At 40.4% G+C, this 19,422-nt stretch overlaps 2 protein-coding genes and 1 long non-coding RNA gene across 5 annotated transcripts; 1 reads left to right on the forward strand and 2 right to left on the reverse strand.

Annotated features, from left to right (window-relative positions):
* Positions 1–9: 9 nt before the first annotated feature.
* LOC118216460 lies at positions 10–7,592 on the reverse strand. Its single transcript, XR_004763015.1, has 2 exons — positions 7,531–7,592; positions 10–116 (listed from the first exon to the last, which is right to left on the reverse strand). It is a non-coding gene; the product is annotated as an uncharacterized LOC118216460 (long non-coding RNA).
* LOC118216436 (GTPase IMAP family member 9-like) lies at positions 5,110–18,496 on the forward strand. Of its 3 annotated transcripts, XM_035397595.1 has the most exons (3): positions 5,110–5,361; positions 6,087–7,042; positions 17,734–18,496. In XM_035397595.1, the coding sequence occupies exons 1-3, from the start codon at positions 5,328–5,330 to the stop codon at positions 18,088–18,090; spliced, it is 1,347 nt and encodes a 448-aa protein (XP_035253486.1). In that variant the 5' UTR covers positions 5,110–5,327; the 3' UTR covers positions 18,091–18,496. The 3 variants fall into 3 exon arrangements, with proteins under 3 accessions (XP_035253486.1, XP_035253484.1, XP_035253485.1); XM_035397593.1 differs by lacking the exons at positions 5,110–5,361; positions 6,087–7,042 and adding an exon at positions 15,132–16,052 and having other exon boundaries at positions 16,775–18,496; XM_035397594.1 differs by lacking the exons at positions 5,110–5,361; positions 6,087–7,042 and adding an exon at positions 15,641–16,046 and having other exon boundaries at positions 16,775–18,496.
* Positions 12,085–14,148, reverse strand: LOC118216438 (GTPase IMAP family member 7-like). The gene is made up of 2 exons (XM_035397597.1): positions 13,991–14,148; positions 12,085–13,801 (listed from the first exon to the last, which is right to left on the reverse strand). Exons 1-2 carry the CDS (start codon positions 13,992–13,994, stop codon positions 12,486–12,488), a joined length of 1,320 nt encoding a protein of 439 aa, XP_035253488.1. The 5' UTR covers positions 13,995–14,148; the 3' UTR covers positions 12,085–12,485.
* Positions 18,497–19,422: the final 926 nt, after the last annotated feature.

Below are 19,422 nucleotides of genomic sequence, written 5' to 3' on the forward strand. Positions count from 1 at the left end.
TTTTCCAAACAGACTTTGTTAAACTTTTCTTTAATCATTACAATATCTAGCACTTAGCATATGTCGAACAAAATATATTGTGTTTGACATGTGCTGTGTGCTAGATATTAGTATACCTTTTTGATTTTATTCATCCTGTATTTGTATTCCAGTTATCATGTTACATTCTGAATTCTCTCTATCTGTCTTTAAAAGAATGGTGAAAGGGAAATCTCCACATTTATGTTAGATATGTAATCAAACAATTCACATGTGGTTAATGTGCAGGTTCTCAGCTTTTATTAAAAGGGTACTTTCATTCCATATTCACCATGTAGAAATTGCAGCACTTTTTTATACAGTGCTGTTACATTACATTACTGGCATTTAGCAGACGCTCTTATCCAGAGCGACTTACACAACCTTTACATAGCATTTTACATTGTATCCATTTATACAGCTGGATATATACTGAAGCAATTCCGGTTAAGTACCTTGCTCAAGGGTACAACGGCAGTGTCCTTACCCAGGAATCGAACCTGCGACCTTTCGGTTACAAGCCCGGTTCCTTACCCACTGTGCTACACTCCGTACTGTGACTCTGCACTCCGTGCTGTGAAAAAGTATTTGCCCCTTCCTGATTTCCTCTATTCTTTAATATTTGTCACACTGACTAGTTTCAGATATTTAGACAAAACATAATATTAGACAAAGGCAAACTGAGTAAACACAAGACGCATTTTGAAATGATTAGTTCTTTTATTTAATGAAAAAACAGTTATCAAACTCCCATATCACTTGTGTGAAAAAAAGTAATTTTTGGTCAGTCAATCAACAAATTAACTAAATTAAATGAATAAATATATTCATATATTTGGGGTGGGAAGCCGGTGAGGGTATGAGTCCTGATCGTTGCATTAGTGACTCATGCTGGTTGGTCGGGGCACCTGGGAGAAAATGGCAAAACAAAGCACACTACTCCTAAATAAAAAATCTAGACTAGAGATTATAATGGATATCTTCCTTGAAAGATGCTTAGGTGCTTGGCCACCTAACAAGGAACATAATATGACCCTAAACTCTTATTAAATTTATTATTAGCATTGTTACACGTTATTATGATTGTCAATGGTGTATGTTTTCACTGGTAGCAAAATAAATAAATACAATTATTATATATTAATTGTTGTTATTGTGATTATTATCAAGCATTTCTCATTTTGACATAATTTCAATTTTGTTTTAAGTTTAACATGGCTTAGAAATTTGTTTTACAACCCACCGTTAAAACAACATCCCAAGTTTCATCATCTGTTTGATATAGTGTAGAATGTTAAAGAAGCTGACATAGATTCCTGCCTATGCACAATTTGACAGTGTTTTGTTTCCATAATCACCACTTTTTGGATAGCACCTCCAAGTGGTCAAATGTTACAAAATGCAACATGTTTTCTTGGGTCCTTGCAAGAAGTTGTACTGACACACTCATATATTCCAAAATATAGTTTCAGCTTGTGATTATTTGTTTCACAAATTCAGTGCAAAACATCTGTCCATGGAATATTATCTCGAAAGGCCTGGGGATCAGCCAGGTCCTTTTTCGCGAATGTGTGCCGAGCACTGACGTTCCTTTCGGATAGTGCTGGTTTCCACCTTGCTACTCGCCCATGAATCCCAGTTTCGCCCTGTCTCTTTCTTATTGCGAACACTGACCTTAGCAGAGGCTAGACACCTGCACATAGTGTGCTTGTGGAAACTTTGTAGTGACTACTTCCCTCTGATGGTAAGGTTCAAAAGGAGCGAGGTTGAGATTCAACAGGGCTGGCTGCAATCAAGGCTGGCTGTGTTCACTCAGCTGAAACAAGTTATCAATTAAATTTGGTTAATTGGTTACGTTACATTGCATTACAGGCATTTAGCAGACGCTATTATCCGTCTGTTAGTGTTTTTACATAGTTAGATAACTTAAATGGATATTAAATTTGCTAAGTTAAATATGTTGCTCAAGGATACAGTGGATACAAGGGTACAATGGCACCTGTGAACCTGTGGCCTTTATGTTACAAGACCAGTTCTCTACCCATTATACTACACTGCCACCCCATGGTTGATTGAGTTACTAAGGAGGTAGTTACATTTTTACACGAGTGATATGGGTGTTTGATTAAATTTTTTCATTAAATAAATGAAATTATTATTTTAAAAATGTGTTTTGGTTTACTGTTTCCCTTAGTCTAATGTTATATTTTGTCTAAAGATCTTAAACCATTTAATGAGACATGAAATATTCATATTCACATTTAAAATAATTGTTAGTCAATTTAAAAAAAAATAGATTTCAGTCAATTTAACTATTTAAACTGAATGTTATGTTAAACCCTTTCACCTTTCTTTCAAAGACAGATAGAGAGCATTCGGCATGTAACATATAACTGGAATACAAATACAGGATAAATAAAATCAAATAAGTATACTAATATCTAGCACATAGCACATGTAAAACACAACATTTTTTTGTTTGACATATGCTAAGTGCTAGATATTGTAATGATTAAAGAAAAGTTTAACAAAGTCTGTTTGGAAAATAAAATTACGCAGGAAAGGATAATTTTACTGCAGATGAGAATACAAAACTAGTTTCTCCACAGGCCTCATCAGACTTACTGTAGAGGAGTTTCCCTGTAGGTTGCATGAGGCCACTTTAGACTATTTCCACACAGGAAGTACTGACCGCTCACTGGATTCAGTAGCATCTTGCACAACAGTGCTTATTATGATAATGTAAAAAGGTGGTTGGTTTGTACAAAACAAACATTTCTACTTTGGCAAAGCACAAAAAATGATTGTGCTAATGCTGAGTGGTTATAAAAAGGATGGCAGCAGTCATTTAAGAGTGTTCACTGGCACAAATGCAGAAACTGCACTTAGTTGGCTGGTGTTTGGGCAGCAAAAATACAAAGAATGAAGTAGGTATTTAGGTAAGTTAGTTACAGGATGTACATTTATTCACAGGACACGCATTTCATCATCCCCAAAGACTGACATACCAGAGAAGGTTAGGCTATATAAGGAAAGCCCCAATTCAAATATATTAAGCAACGCCAATCCTACTCATTGCTTGATAATATATTTTTAGGTATAACAGTATAAATGAAAAAGAGTGTGTACTATGAAGACTACAACTGAAATATAAATATTTTCAAAATTAAGGTAGCATCAGTTTCACCTCAGAAATATTTGTTGAATGATGCCCCTTACTGTCATGTTACTGCATTGTTAAGCCAGTCAACTAAAATTAAAATTATACCTTTGTTCGGATCTTAAACAGATCGGTACGATAGTTTCTTTTTTTGTGTGGCTTGGAATTACTTTTTTCAGTAGTCTACTATACCAGAATAATAACACCGATACCGGCCTTTCACACGGTGTGACCTATTTGCGGATTGCATATCTCTTGTTTGCACAGATTCGGGTCAGATGGGTACAGGCATCTCTGATGGTCTTCCTACAAAATAAAGTGAAGTACAAATTAAATTAAATGTGCAGCAAGGACACAGGTGATTCGTTGAGAATAATCCAACCTGAGGTCTCGTGTACACTAGCCTAGCGGTTTTCGAACCCGAACGCTTCGGAAACGCTCTTAGTTGAGGTTTTCGCTACCACCTGCATACCTACAAATGTTTTCTAAACCTGGAACCAAAAAAAATTTTTTGGTTCAGACTATCTTGTTTCTCCTTACTGTATGCTACTATAGTAAAGGCTTTTTATCTGCATTTTATTCAATGGACTTAAGTGGACTTGATCCTGAGTTTGGTTACACTGTTGTAAGTCGCTCTGGATAAGAGCGTCAGCTAAATGCCTATAATGTAATGTAATGTAATGGAATGAGCCCCAGTGTCTAGGCAGTAGGCTACGTGTCCTTGGCAGCGACTCGGTAGGCAAACTTCGCATCCTGAGGTAGAAAACAAATGCCACGTTTTCCCACCCTCAATCCGGAATTAAAAAATATAATAAAATACAATGGCCTTCGTGTGTGGACAATTGAAATTGTCGGTACAGTGCCGTGAAGAAGTATTTCCTCCTTTCCCGATTTCCTCTATTCTTGCATATTTGTCACTCTGAATAGTTTCGGATCTTTAGGCAAAATGTAATATTAGACAAAGGGAATTGAGTAAGCACAAAACACATTTTGAAATTATTGTTTCTTTTATTTAGCCTAATGAAAAAAGCTATCAAACACCCATATCGCCCATGTGAAAAAGTAATTTCCCCTTAAACTTAATAACTGGGTGCACTACCTTCAACGGCAATGTTCGTTTTTCACATTGTTGGGGGGAAAAACCTACCAACCTAACACTGCTTTAATTCATACATTGGTACGTTTTTGAGCACGAACTGTCAATTTTAGGTCCTGCCACAGCATCTCTTTTGGGTTCAATTCAGGACTTTGACTCGGCCACTCCAAAACTTTAATTTTGTTTCTTTACAGTGGTGCTTTGCCCCCACAATCGCTGTTTGTGGCTATATTTATAAATTTAATTTAGTTAATTGGGTTGACTGAGTAACTAACAATGACTTTTTCACTCGGGTGATACGGATGTTTGATTGTCTTTTTAATTAAATAAATTTTGTGTTTACTAAGTTTCCCTTTGTCTAATATTACATTTTGTCGAAAGATCTGAAGCTATTCGGTAGTGGAAAATAGGCAAGAATATACGAAATCGCGATGTGGGCTAATAATTTTTCACGCTCGTGTTGATTGACAGGAGGTCTTGCCATTTTGAAAAGTGTCATTATGAAATGAAAAAGGGAGTTCGGAAATAAAAACGCCATTCGGAAATGCGCCATTCGTAAAAGTGTCATTATGAAATGAAATGAAGCCATTCGGAAATACAATATGAAATAATTAAATAGCCATGAGATGGGAATTATTTAATTATTTCGAAATAAAATTAAGTATTTATTTATTTATTTATTTATTTAATTAATTCTAACTTTTTTTTTTTTTAATTTAATAATTTATTCAATTTGGGCACATTTAGTCCTCCATACACGAAGGCCACTGTATTTTATTTTTTCAATTCCAGATTGAGGGTAGGACAACTTTGAGGTTCGTTATTTTGCTTGACGTCAAGAATGTTAAATTTCGTTTTCCTAACAAGTAACGGAAAAGGTTAAATCCCCATGAATTTGCGACCTAGCCTCTGGGGGCGTATTCTACGTTTCGAAAACCACCGACTGCATTTAAGTTTACAACGAATCACTTGTGTCCCCATTTCATTTATTTTGTCGGAAGACCATCCGAAAAGTTTGTATCCATCGCACGCGAACTTGTGCCAAGAAGAGATATGCAATCCTCAAAAGGGTGGTACCGTGCAAAAGGTCGGTATAAGTAATAATGTTCTCTTATAGTAGGCTGCCTAGAGAAAAGTAATTCCAAGCCAAAACAAACAAACAAAAAACTATCGTACCGATCTGTTTAAGATCCTAATAAACGTATAATTGAAATTGTATTTGACTGGCTTAACAATCAAGTAACATGACAGTAAGGGGCATCATGCAACAAATATATTTGAGGTGAAACTGATGCTACCTTAATTTTGAAAGTATTTATATTCCAGTAGTTTTCATAGGCTCACCCTTTTTCATTTATACTGTTATACTGAAAAATATATGATATTTTAATGAGTAGGCTTTGCTTAATATATTTGATTTGGGGCTTCCCTTATATAGCCTAATCTTCTCCGGTATGTCAGTCTTTGTGGATGATGAAATGTGTGTCTTGTGAATAAAAGTACATACTGTTACTAACCTACCTAAATATGTACTTCATTCTTTGTACTTTTGCTCCCCAGACACCAGCCAACTAAGTGCAGTTTCTGTATTTGTGCCAGTGAACACTCTTAAATGACTGTTGCAATCCATTTTATAAACACTCAGCATTACCACAATCATTTTTTGTGCTTTGCCAAAGTAGAAATGTTTGTTTTGTACAAACCAACCACCTTTTCACATTATCATAATAAGCACTGTTGTGCAAGATGCTACTGAATCCAGTGAGCGCTCAGTACTTCCTGTGTGGAAACAGTCTCCCATCTCTCCCACAGATTCCCAACATGGCAGGGGTTGCCCTCCCCAGGAGCTGCGGCTGGTGTTGGTGGGGAAGACGGGGACAGGGAAGAGCGCGACAGGCAACACAATTCTGGGTGAGGAGCGGTTCAAATCGGAGCTGTGTATGAGCTCAGTGACTGGGGGCTGTGAGAAGGCTCGGGGAACGGTGCTGGGGCGGAGAGTGACACTGGTGGACACGCCCGGCCTGTTCGACACCTCACTCTCCCAGCAGGACGTGCAGGATGAAATCCTGCGGTGTTTGGCCATGTCCGCTCCGGGACCGCACGCCATACTCCTGGTGCTGCAGATCGGCCGCTTCACCAAGGAAGAGCAGCGCAGCGTGGAGATCATCCAGACCATCTTCCAGAGCGATGCTGCCCAATACACCATCCTCATCTTCACCCATGCCGACAGGCTGAAGGGAGCCACTTTCCAGAACTTCATCTCCAAGCAAGGCAAAATAATTCAGGACCTGGTGGAGCGATTTGACCGGAGGGTCCTGCCCTTCAACAATGAGGACAGGGAGGATCACGGCCAGGTGGCAGACCTGCTGGAGATGATCAACCGCATGCTTGCACAGAGAGAGAAACCCTATTTCACTAACCAGGCCTTCCAGAATATGGACCAGGCCCTGGAAGTCTTCCAGCATGAACATCTGGAGAGAAAACAGGAAGAAATAGAAAGGGAGAAGAAGCATGCCACTGCAAAGTGGGAAGTGGCCTGGGCAGACTTCTCCAACCAGATGAACAAGGAGAAACAGGAGTCTGAGCTGAAGAAGAGACGTGTCAAGCAGAGCATAAAGACACTGAGTACAAAGAAGGCAGAAGTGGAGCAACAGCTTGAGGTGGAGACCAAGAAGCTAAAACAGTTGGAACAGCTGGAGAAGGCCAGGAGACAGGAAGAAAAAGAGTACAGGAAGATTATCGATTCTGAAATCAAACGGGTGAGAGAGATCGATGACAGAGGAGCAGAGGGCTCCTATGACTTCCTCCGCAAAAATGCGTGGCTGATTCTGGGAGGGGCCGTGCTCATGGCAACTAGAGCAGGAGCCCCAACAGGGCCGACCTTTGCAGCCATGGCAGCAGCTGCTGCCATGTCTGCAGAGATCAGACCAGCAGCAGCAGCTGTGGCTGCAAAGGTGGGCCCTCTCCTTGCAGCACAGTGCTCAATTCAGTGATCCAACGCTGATGCAGTCTGCAGTGAAAGTCTTGTTTCCTCTAAAGTGGCCTCATGCAACCTACAGGGAAACTCCAGTGACTCTGATTAAGTCTGCAGGGAGAAAATTGTTTTATATTCCCATCTACAGTAAAATTCTCCTTTCCTGCATAATTTTATTTTCCAAACAGACTTAAACTTTTCTTTAATCTTTACAATATCTAGCACGTAGCATATGTCAAACAAAAAATGTTGTGCTGTGCTGTGTGCTAGATATTAGCATACCTTTTTGATTTTATTCATCCTGTATTTGTATTCCAGTTATCATATGTTACATGCTGAATGCTCCCTATCTGTCTTTAAAAGAATGGTGAAAGGGTTTAACATAACATTCAGATTAAATAGTTAAATTGAGTGAAATCTTCACATTTATTTTAGACATGTAATCAAACAATTCACATGTCGTTAATGTGCAGGTTCTCAGCATTTATTAAAAGGGTACTTTCATTCATTTTGTATTCACCATGTAGAAATTGCAGCCCTTTTTTATACAGTGCTGTGAAAAAGTATTCGCCCCCTTCCTGATTTCCTCTATCACTAGTCACACTGACTAGTTTCAGATATTTAGACAAAACGTAATATTAGACAAAGGCAAACTGAGTAAACACAAGATGCATTTTGAAATGATTATTTCTTTTATTTAATGAAAGAAAAGTTATCAAACTCCCATATCACTCGTGTGAAAAAAAGTCATTTTTGGTCAGTCAATCAACAAAACTAAATTAAATTAATAAATATAGCCACAGGCAGTGATATTGGGGGCCAAGCATCCAGGATTATATGCAGAGCAACTTCAATTTGTATCTTTCTGAGTTTTCTGCAGAAATGTAAAAGAAATTATGCGACAATTTAGTAGCCTTCGCACCACAGCTGTGCTGCCGGGGTGCACTGCATGCTGCAGTGGGAGAGGGAGATGAGCAGAGTGTGCATGTTTCAGTTGTTTGTTCCTCTCAGTCTGGCACATGCACACTTAATGGCCTAGTGGCGCTGGACCACCAGCCCATTTGCCCCTCTAGAGCAAAAGTGCCCCCTCGAGTTGCCGAATGCCCCCCCCCTCCTCCATTGCTCGCTGCTGCCCAATCCTTGCCTTTCTCCCTGTCCTGTCTTGCCCGCAAGTGCTCATGTAATGTGAAATGCAAGTAAAGCACACTACTCCTGGCCGGGTTCAATCCCCGGCAGTGGTACTTCTGGCTTGGTCAGACGTTCCTATGAAGACAATTGGCAGTGTTCGCAGGTGGGAAGCCGGTGAGGGTATGAGTCCTGATCGTTGCATTAGTGACTCATGCTGGTTGGTCGGGGCACCTGGGAGAAAATGGCAAAACAAAGCACACTACTCCTAAATAAAAAATCTAGACTATAGATTATAATGGATATCTTCCTTGAAAGATATCTTCCCTGCACCCTTGGTGCTTGGCCACCTAACAAGGAACATAATATGACCCTAAACTCTTATTAAATTTATTATTAGCATTGTTACACGTTATTATGATTGTCAATGGTGTGTGTTTTCACTGGTAGCAAAATAAATAAATACAATTATTATATTATAATTGTTGTTATTGTGGTTATTATCAAGCATTTCTCATTTTGACATAATTTCAATTTTGTTTTAAGTTTAACATGGCTTAGAAATTTGTTTTACAACCCACCATTAAAACAACATCCCAAGTTTCATCATCTGTTTGATATAGTGTAGAATGTTAAAGAAGCTGACATAGATTCCTGCCTATGCACAATTTGACAGTGTTTTGTTTCCATAATCACCACTTTTTGGATAGCACCTCCAAGTGGTCAAATGTTACAAAATGCAGCATGTTTTCTTGGGTCCTTGCAAGAAGAAGTAGTACTGACACACTCATATATTCCAAAATATAGTTTCAGCTTGTGATTCTTTGTTTCACAAATTACAAGAAAAAGGATGCTGATATTTTCTATTTGATTAATGTAGTTTTTCTTTTAGCTAAATATTGCATACACACATCAAAGTTGTTTTTACTTATTGCAGATGGTGCTAAGCTTTATATTGAAACGATTTTCTCCTCTTTTAACAGAAAGGCTGTTATCATGATCAAACTTAGGAACAGATACAGTGTTTTTGTTTCAGAGTGTCATTGCTTCCCCCTGGCATGTAATGTTGTCCTTTTGTACTCTTCTGTCAAAAAACCCCAGTCACTCAGTTTTGAACAAAAATGTCTAAACTACAGTCAAACGCAACAAATCCCAACAAGTATGCATGTGTATACAGGTATGCTAACAGTAACAGTGTTTGTGAATGGTAACTGTAAACAGTAATTATTTTACAGTACATTGGTTAATGCGAAACAAAATATTTAAATCCTATCAAGAGGTAATATTAAGAGTTATGAGAAAAAGCTGTGTATCTTTTAAAAAATGAATTCTTCAAAATATACTCAATAAATCCTGAAGTTACTGCTCTTGACCAAGTATGACTTGTGTTCCAGTTACTAAACTTTAAATAAGAAAAATGTGTAATTTTTTAAACCTGATTCACCGTCACCACAGACTTCAACTTGGAATGGCTGTCGCAGATAAACGACAGCCATTCCAAACGACAATTTATCGCAGATAAATTGTCGTTGCTAGACAACTCCAGACTTACATTCAGCCAGCCTTGACCAAAAAAAAATTATAGTATTTGACATTTTATTTGTGAATACAAGCTGTTCTAAATGTGTTCTTGTAGTTCTAATATCAGACAATAGCAATAATGATTGGCTATGAAATGGTGACCCTGACACCAGATAAGAGAGCAAAATATAACTTTGGAATCAAATTGTCATAATAATAGTACAGGGTTATAATTCAATTTTATAACAGATAACCATGATTTATCAGTGCTTTCAAGCATATATAGAGTGAGATGAAAAAGTATTTGCCTGGTTTCCTCTACTATTGCATATTTGTCACACTGATTGCTTTCAGATCTTTAGACAAAATGTAATATTTGACATTTTGTTTTTCATTGTTGTTGAGTCAACACAAAACATATTTAAGATTATTATTTAATTTATCTAATGAAAAAAGTTATCAAATAATCATATCACCCATGTGAAAAAGTAGCTTCCCCCTTAAATTTAAATGGACTGCATTTAAGAGAATGTCATTTTACCATTTAAATATAATAACTGGTTGCAGCACCTTTAGTAGCAATGCAACCAAATGCTTCCTATAATTTGACATCAATCCTTTACTTTACTGAGGAGGAATTTTTGGAATTTTTGGAATTTTTTTAGGTTTTTCGAATATGAACTGCTCATTTCAGGCCTGAATAGGGCACTCAAAAACTGCATTTTTTTTTGTTTCTTTTCAGCCATTGAGATGTAGACTTACTTTTTGTGTTTTTTAAATTATTGTTTACGTTGTCGTGCTGCGTTACCAAATTACCTTTCAGTCTCAGCTCCCGGACGGATGGCCAGACATGCCTTTTTAGTGCAGAGCTGAATTAATCATTCCTTCAATAATGGCAAGTTGTCCAGGTCCCGAGGCAGAAAAGCATCCCCACACCATCACACTGCCACCACCATGTTTAACTGTTGGTATGATGTTCTCACTGTGAAATGCTGTATTTGCTTTATGCCTGATATAATGGCGCCCATGCCGTTCAAAAAGCACCACTTTTGACTCATCTGTCCATGGAATATTATCTCGAAAGGCCTGGGGATCAGCCAGGTCCTTTTTCACGAATGTGAGACGAGATGAGGACGGAGTGTAGCACAGTGGGTAAGGAACTAGACTTGTAACCGAAAGGTTGTAGGTTCGATTCCCGGGTAAGGACACTGCCGTTGTACCCTTGAGCAAGGTACTTAACCTGCATTGCTTCAGTATGTATCCAGCTGTATAAATGGAGTTGTGTAAGTCGCTCTGGATAAGAGCGTCTGCTAAATGCCTGTAATGTAATGTAATGCAATGATGTTCCTTTCGGATAGTGCTGGTTTCCACCTTGCTACTCTCCCATGAATCCCAGTTTTGCCCTGTCTCTGTCTTATTGCGAACACTGACCTTAGCTGAGGCTAGACACCTGCACATAGTGTGCTTGTGGAAACTTTGTAGTGACTACTTCACTCTGATGGTAAGGTTCAAAACGAGCGAGGTTGAGATTCAACAGGGCTGGCTGCAGTCAGGGCTGGCTGTGTTCACTCAGCTGAAACAAGTTATCAATTAAATTTGGTTAATTGGTTACATTACATTGCATTACAGGCATTTAGCAGACGCTATTATCCATCTGCTAGCGTTTTTACATAATTACATAACTTAAATGGATATTAAATTTGCTAAGTTAAATATCTTGCTCAAGGATACAGTGGATACAAGGGTACAATGGCACCTGTGAACCTGCGGCCTTTATGTTACAAGACCAGGTCTCTACCTATTATACTACACTGCCACCCCATGGTTGACTGAGCAACTAAGGAGGCAGTTACATTTTCACACGAGTGATATGGGTGTTTGACAACATTTTCATTAAATAAATTAAATTATTATTTTTAAAATGTGTTTTTGTTTACTGTTTCCCTTAGTCTAATGTTATATTTTGTCTAAAGATCTGAAACCATTTAGTGAGACATGAAATACTCAATAAGAGAGTGAATCAGGAAGGGGGCGAATACTTTTTCACAGCACTGTAAAAGAAATGCTGTAATTTCTACATGGTGAATACAAAATGAACAAAAGTACCCTTTCAATAAATGCTGAGAACCTGCACATTACCCACATGTTAATTGTTTGATTACATATCTAAAATAAATGTGGAGATTTCACTCAATTTAACTATTTAATCTGAATGTTATGTTAAACCCTTTCACCTTTCTTTTAAAGACAGATACAGAGCATTCAGCACGTAACATATGATAACTGGAATACAAATACAGGATGAATAAAATCATATCATATAAGTATACTAATATCTAGCACACATGTAAAACACAACATGTTTTGTTTGACATATGTTAAGTACTACATATTGTAATGATTAAATAAAAGTTTAAGTCTGTTTGGAAAAATGAATTATGCAGGAAAGGAGAATTTTACTGCAGATTAGAATACAAAACTAGTTTCTCCACAGACTTCATCAGAGTCACTGTACAGGAGTTTCCCTGTAGGTTGCATGAGGCCACTTTCGAGGAAACAAGGCTTTCACTGCAGACTGCATCACTGTTGGATCACTGAATTGAGCACTGTGTTGCAAGGAGAGGGCCCACCTTTGCAGCCGCAGCTGCTGCTGCTGGTCCGAACTCTGCAGCCATGGCAGCAGCTGCAGGTCCGATGTTTGCAGCCACAGCTGCTGCCGCTGGTCCGATCTCTGCGACTATGGCAGCAGCTGCTGCAGCTGCAGCAGTAAGCCCTCCAGCTCCTGCAGCTGCAGGAGCTGCAGTAGCCATCACCGCGGCTCCGGCCCCAATTCCCACCCCAGTTGCCACGAGCGCGGCCCCTCCCAGAATCAGCCACGCATTTTTGCGGAGGAAGTCATAGGAGCCCTCTGCTTCCTCCCGTGCACTCTCAGAATATCTGTCATCGATCTCTTTCTCCACCCGTTTGATTTCAGAATCGATAATCTTCCTGTACTCTTTTTCTTTCTGTCTCCTGGCCTTCTCCACCTGTTCCAACTGTTTTAGCTTCTTGGTCTCCACCTTGAGCTGTTGCTCCACTTCTGCCTTCCTTGTACTCAGTGTCTTTATGCTCTGATTGACACGTCTCTTCTTCAGCTCAGACTCCTGTTTCTCCTTGTTCATCTGGTTGGAGAAGTCTGCCCAGGCCACTTCCCACTCTGCAGCAGCATGCTTCTTCTCCCTTTCTATTTCTTCCTGTTTTCCCTCCAGATGTTCATGCTGGAAGACTGCAAGGGCCTGGTCCATTTTCTGGAAGGCCTGGTTAGTAAAATAGGGTTTCTCTCGCTGTGCAAGCATGCAGTTGATCATCTCCAGCAGGTCGGCCACCTGGCCGTGATCCTCCCTGTCCTCATTGTTGAAGGGCAGGACCCTCCGGTCAAATCGCTCCACCAGGTCCTGAATCCTTCTGTCTTGCTTGGAGATGAAGTTCTGGAAAGAGTCTCCCTTCAGCTTGTCGGCATGGGTGAAGATGAGGATGGTGTATTGGGCAGCATCGCTCTGGAAGATGGTCTGGATGATCTCCACGCTGCGCTGCTCTTCCTCGGTGTAGCGACCGATCTGCAGCACCAGGAGTATGGCGTGCGGTCCCGGAGCGGACATGGCCAAACACCGCAGGATTTCATCCTGCACGTCCTGCTGGGAGAGTGAGGTGTCGAACAGGCCGGGCGTGTCCACCAGTGTCACTCTCCGCCCCAGCACCGTTCCCCGAGCCTTCTCACAGCCCCCAGTCACTGAGCTCATACACAGCTCCGATTTGAACCGCTCCTCACCCAGAATTGTGTTGCCTGTCGCGCTCTTCCCTGCCCCCGTCTTCCCCACCAACACCAGCCGCAGCTCCTGGGGAGGGCAACCCCTGCCATGTTGGGAATCTGTGGGAGAGATGGGAGACTGTTTCCACATGGGTGCAAACTTTTCGGATGATCTTCCTACAAAATAAAGTGAAGTATAAAATATATCAAATGTGCAAGGACACAGGCGATTCGTTGGGAATAATCCGACCTGAGGTCTCGTTACATTACATTACATAACATTACATTAATTTGGCAGACGCTTTTTACCCATAGTGTCTCGTGCACACTAGCCTAGCGGTTTTCGTTCGAAACGCTTCGGAAACGTTTTAGTTGAGGTTCTCGCTACCACCTGCTTGTATACATAGCCTACGAATGTTTAAGAAACCTAGAATGTGCCCCAGTGTCTAGGCAGTAGCCTAGGCTGCGTGTCCTTGGCAACGACTCGGTAGGAAAACGAAACCAAACATCGTGAGGTAGAAAACAAATGCCACGTTGTCCCACCCTCAATCCGGAATTGAAAAATATAATAAAATACAGTGGCCTTCGTGTGTGGACAATGTACAGTGCCGCGAAGAAATATTTCCTCCTTTCGGATCTTTAGGCAAAATGTAATATTAGACAAAGGGAATTGAGTAAGCACAAAACACATTTTGAAATTATTGTTTCTTTTATTTAGCCTAATGAAAAAATCTATCAAACACCCATATCGCTCATGTGAAAAAGTAATTGCCCCTTAAACTTAATAACTGGGTGCACTACCTTCAACGGCAATGTCCGTTTTTCACATTGCTGTGGAGGAAAAACCTACCAACCTAACACTGCTTTAATTCATACATTGCTATGTTTTTGAGCACGAACTGTCTATTTTAGGTCATCAACATCTCTTTTGGGTTCAATTCAGGACTTTGACTCGACCACTCCAAAACTTTAATTTTGTTTCTTTACAGTGGTGCTTTGCCCCCACAATCGCTGTTTGTGGCTATATTGTGGCGATTTCGCGAGGAAGCAGAGACGGAGACTGGCTTGGCTGTTTTCGAATCGCTCCCGGGGAGCTTCGCTTTATTTGTGACATCTCTTCTAAACGGTAATTCGTAGACTGACTATCATAGCTGGGCGAAGCCTGATTTTGTCAAACCCCGTTTGCCGTTATTGGCTGCCCCGGCGCAACGGGACTAACCAATCACACAGCCTTAACGGCACATCACACAAAGGTCGGATTTACATACAGCGGGAAACAGCAGCACGAGACACGCAAAACAGAGACAGGCAGGGAATACAACAACAGTATTGGCTAATTGACTAATGACAGAAACATGACGGTGCAAATCATAAACCCGAGGGCTGCTAGCGCTACGGAAGCGATTCCTAGCAGGCTACACACATTCAAAATAACGAGTATTTACACGATCGCGGAGCGGGACAAGTTAACCGCTAACAAGCTAACAATTATTTAGTTACACACAGGCAAGATCGCCACAATATTTATAAATTTAATTTAGTTAATTGGGTTGACTGAGTAACTAACAATGACGTTTTCACACGGGTGATACGGATGTTTGATTGTTTTTTTTTAATTAAATACATTCTGTGTTTACTAAGTTTCCCTTTGTCTAATATTACATTTTGTCAAATGATCTGAAGCTATTCGGTATGGAAAATATGCAAGAATAGAGGAAATCGCGAAATGGGCAAATACTTTTCACGCTCGTATTGATTGACAGGAGGTCTTGCCATTTTGAGAAGTGTCATTATGAAATGAAAAAGGGAGTTCGGAAATAAAAACTCCATTCGGAAATGCGCCTTTCGTAAAAGTGTCATTATGAAATGAAATGAAGCCATTCGGAAATACAATATGAAATAATTAAATAGCCATGAGGTGGGAATTATTTAATTATTTCGAAATAAAATTAAGTATTTATTTATTTATTTAATTCTGACTTTTTTGTTTAATAATTTATTCAATTTTGGCACATTTAGTCCTCCATACACGAAGGCCACTGTAGTTTATTTTTTCAATTCCAGATTGAGGGTAGGACAACTTTGAGGTTCGTTATTTTGCTTGACGTCAAGACCTCAGAATGTTAAGTTTCGTTTTCCTAACAAGTAACGGAAAAGGTTAAATCCCCATGAATTTGCGACCTAGCCTCTGGGGTCGCATTCACGTTTCGAAAACCACCGACTGCATTTAAGTTTACAACGAATCACTTGTGTCCCCATTTCATTTATTTTGTCGGAAGACCATCCGAAAAGTTTGTATCCATCGCACCCGAACTTGTGCCAAGAAGAGATATGCAATCCTCAAAAGGGTGGTACCGTGCAAAAGGTCGGTGTAAGTATTAATGTTCTCTTATAGTAGGCTGCCTAGGGAAAAGTAATTCCAAGCCAAAAGAAACAAACAAAAAACTATCGTACCGATCTGTTTACGATCCTAATAACCGTATAATTGAGATTGTATTTGACTGGCTTAACAATCAAGTAACATGACAGTAAGGGGCATCATGCAACAAATATATTTGAGGTGAAACTGATGCTACCTTAATTTTGAAAGTATTTATATTCCAGTTGTAGTTTTCATAGGCTCACCCTTTTTCATTTATACTGTTATACTGAAAAATATATGATATTTTAATGAGTAGGCTTTGCTTAATATATTTGGATTGGGGCTGTCCTTATATAGCCTAATCTTCTCCGGTATGTCAGTCTTTGTGGATGATGAAATGTGTGTCTTGTGAATAAAAGTGCATACTGTTACTAACCTGCCTAAATATGTACTTCATTCTTTGTACTTTTGCTCCCCATACACCAGCCAACTAAGTGCAATTTCTGCATTTGTGCCAGTGAGCACTCTTAAATGACTGTTGCAATCCATTTTATAAACACTCAGCATTAGCACAATCATTTTTTGTGCTTTGCCAAAGTAGAAAAGTTTGTTTTGTACAAACCAACCACCTTTTTACATTATCATAATAAGCACTGTTCTGCAAGATGCTACTGAATCCAGTGAGCGGTCAGTACTTCCTGTGTGGAAACAGTCTCCCATCTCTCCCACAGATTCTCAACATGGCAGGGGTTGCCCTCCCCAGGAGCTGCGGCTGGTGTTGGTGGGGAAGACGGGGGCAGGGAAGAGCGCGACAGGCAACACAATTCTGGGTGAGGAGCGGTTCAAATCGGAGCTGTGTATGAGCTCAGTGACTGGGGGCTGTGAGAAGGCTCGGGGAACGGTGCTGGGGCGGAAAGTGACACTGGTGGACACGCCCGGCCTGTTCGACACCTCACTCTCCCAGCAGGACGTGCAGGATGAAATCCTGCGGTGTTTGGCCATGTCCGCTCCAGGACCGCACGCCATACTCCTGGTGCTGCAGATCGGCCGCTTCACCAAGGAAGAGCAGCGCAGCGTGGAGATCATCCAGACCATCTTCCAGAGCGATGCTGCCAAATACACCATCCTCATCTTCACCCATGCCGACAGGCTGAAGGGAGCCACTTTCCAGAACTTCATCTCCAAGCAAGGCAAAATAATTCAGGACCTGGTGGAGCGATTTGACCGGAGGGTCCTGCCCTTCAACAATGAGGACAGGGAGGATCACGGCCAGGTGGCAGACCTGCTGGAGATGATCAACCGCATGCTTGCACAGAGAGAGAAACCCTATTTCACTAACCCGGCCTTCCAGAAAATGGACCAGGCCCTTGCAGACTTCCAGCATGAACATCTGGAGGGAAAACGGGAAGAAATAGAAAGGGAGAAGAAGCATGCCACTGCAAAGTGGCACGTGGCCTGGGCAGACTTCTCCAACCAGATGAACAAGGAGAAACAGCAGTCTGAGCTGAAGAAGAGACGTATCGAGCAGAACATAAAGACACTGAGTACAAGGAAGGCTGAAGTGGAGCAACAGCTTGAGGTGGAGACCAAGAAGCTAAAACAGTTGGAACATGTGGAGAAGGCCAGGAGACAGAAAGAAAAAGAGTACAGGAAGATTATCGATTCTGAAATCAAACGGGTGGAGAAAGAGATCGATGACAGATATTCTGAGAGTGCACGGGAGGAAGCAGAGGGCTCCTATGACTTCCTCCGCAAAAATAAGTGGCTGATTCTGGGAGGGGCTGCACTCATGGCAACTGGGGTGGGAATTGGGGCCGGAGCCGCGATGATGGCTACTGCAGCTCCTGCAGCTGCAGGAGCTGGAGGGCTTACTGCTGCAGCTACAGCAGCTGCTGCCATGGCTGCAGAGATCGGAACAGCAGCAGCAGCTGTGGCTGCAAATATTGGACCTGCAGCTGCTGCCGTGGCTGCAGAGATCGGACCAGCAGCAGTAGCTGCGGCTGCAAATGTGGCCCCTCTCCTTGCAGCACAGTGCTCAATTCAGTGATCCAACGCTGATGCAGTCTGCAGTGAAAGCCTTGTTTCCTCTAAAGTGGCCTCATGCAACCTACAGGGAAACTCCTGTCCAGTGACTCTGATGAAGTCTGCGGAGAAAATTGTTTTGTATTCTCATCTACTGTAAAATTCTCCTTTCTTGCATAATTTTATTTTTCCAAACAGACTTTGTTAAACTTTTCTTTAATCATTACAATATCTAACACTTAGCATATGTCAAACAAAATATATTGTGTTTGACATGTGCTATGTGCTAGATATTATTACACGTTTTTGATTTTATTCATCCTGTATTTGTATTCCAGTTATCATATGTTACATGCTGAATGCTCCCTATCTGTCTTTAAAAGAATGGTGAAAGGGTTTAACATAACATTCAGATTAAATAGTTAAATTGAGTGAAATCTCCACATTTATTTTAGATATGTAATCAAACAATTCACATGTGGTTAATGTGCAGGTTCTCAGCATTTATTAAAAGGGTACTTTCATTCATTTTGTGTTCACCATGTAGAAATTGCAGCACTTTTTTATGCCGTGCTGTGAAAAAGTATTCGCCCCCTTCCTGATTTCCTCTATTCTTTAATATTTGTCACACTGACTAGTTTCAGATATTTAGACAAAATGTAATAATAGACAAAGGCAAACTGAGTAAACACAAGACGCATTTTGAAATGATTATTTCTTTTATTTAATGAAAAAATAGTTATCAAACTCCCATATCACTTCAAAAAAAAAAAAAAAAGTAAGTTTTGGTCAGTCAATCAACAAATTAACTAAATTAAATTAATAAATATAGCCACAGGCAGTGATATTCAATTTGTATCTTTCTGAGTTTTCTGCAAAAATGTAAAAGAAATTATGTGACAATTTAGTAGCCTTCGCACCACAGTTGTGCTGCTGGGGTGCACTGCATGCTGCAGTGGGAGAGGGAGATGAGCAGAGTGTGCAAGATTTTGTTTGTTCCTCTCAGTCTGGCACATCCACACTTAATGGTCTAATGGCGCTGGACCACCAGCCCATTTACCCCTCTAGAGCAAAAGTGTCCCCTCGAGTTGCCCACCCCCCCCCCCCCATAGCTTGCTGCTGCCCAATCCTTGCCTTTCTGTCTGTCCTGTCTTGCCCGCAAGTGCTCATGTAATGTGAAATGCAAGTAAAGCACACTACTCCTAAATTAAAAATCTAGACGATAGGTTATAATGGATATCTTCCTTGAAAGATATCTTCCCTGCACCCTTGGTGCTTGGCCACCTAACAAGTAACATAATATACTCTTATTAAATTTATTAGTAGCATTGTTACACGTTATTATGATTGTCAATTG

This window comes from Anguilla anguilla, chromosome 17, assembly GCF_013347855.1.
Source record: "Anguilla anguilla isolate fAngAng1 chromosome 17, fAngAng1.pri, whole genome shotgun sequence".
In the NCBI taxonomy this organism is placed as follows: domain Eukaryota; kingdom Metazoa; phylum Chordata; class Actinopteri; order Anguilliformes; family Anguillidae; genus Anguilla; species Anguilla anguilla.

Excerpts from the sequence above, each read along its gene's own strand:
- LOC118216436 (XM_035397593.1), top strand. The coding sequence starts at position 16,013 with ATGCAATCCTCAAAAGGGTGGTACCGTGCAAAAGGTCGGT. Across the intron at positions 16,053-16,774 it reads GTACCGTGCAAAAGGTCGGT|ATTCTCAACATGGCAGGGGT; the intron begins GTAAGTATTAAT and ends TCTCTCCCACAG.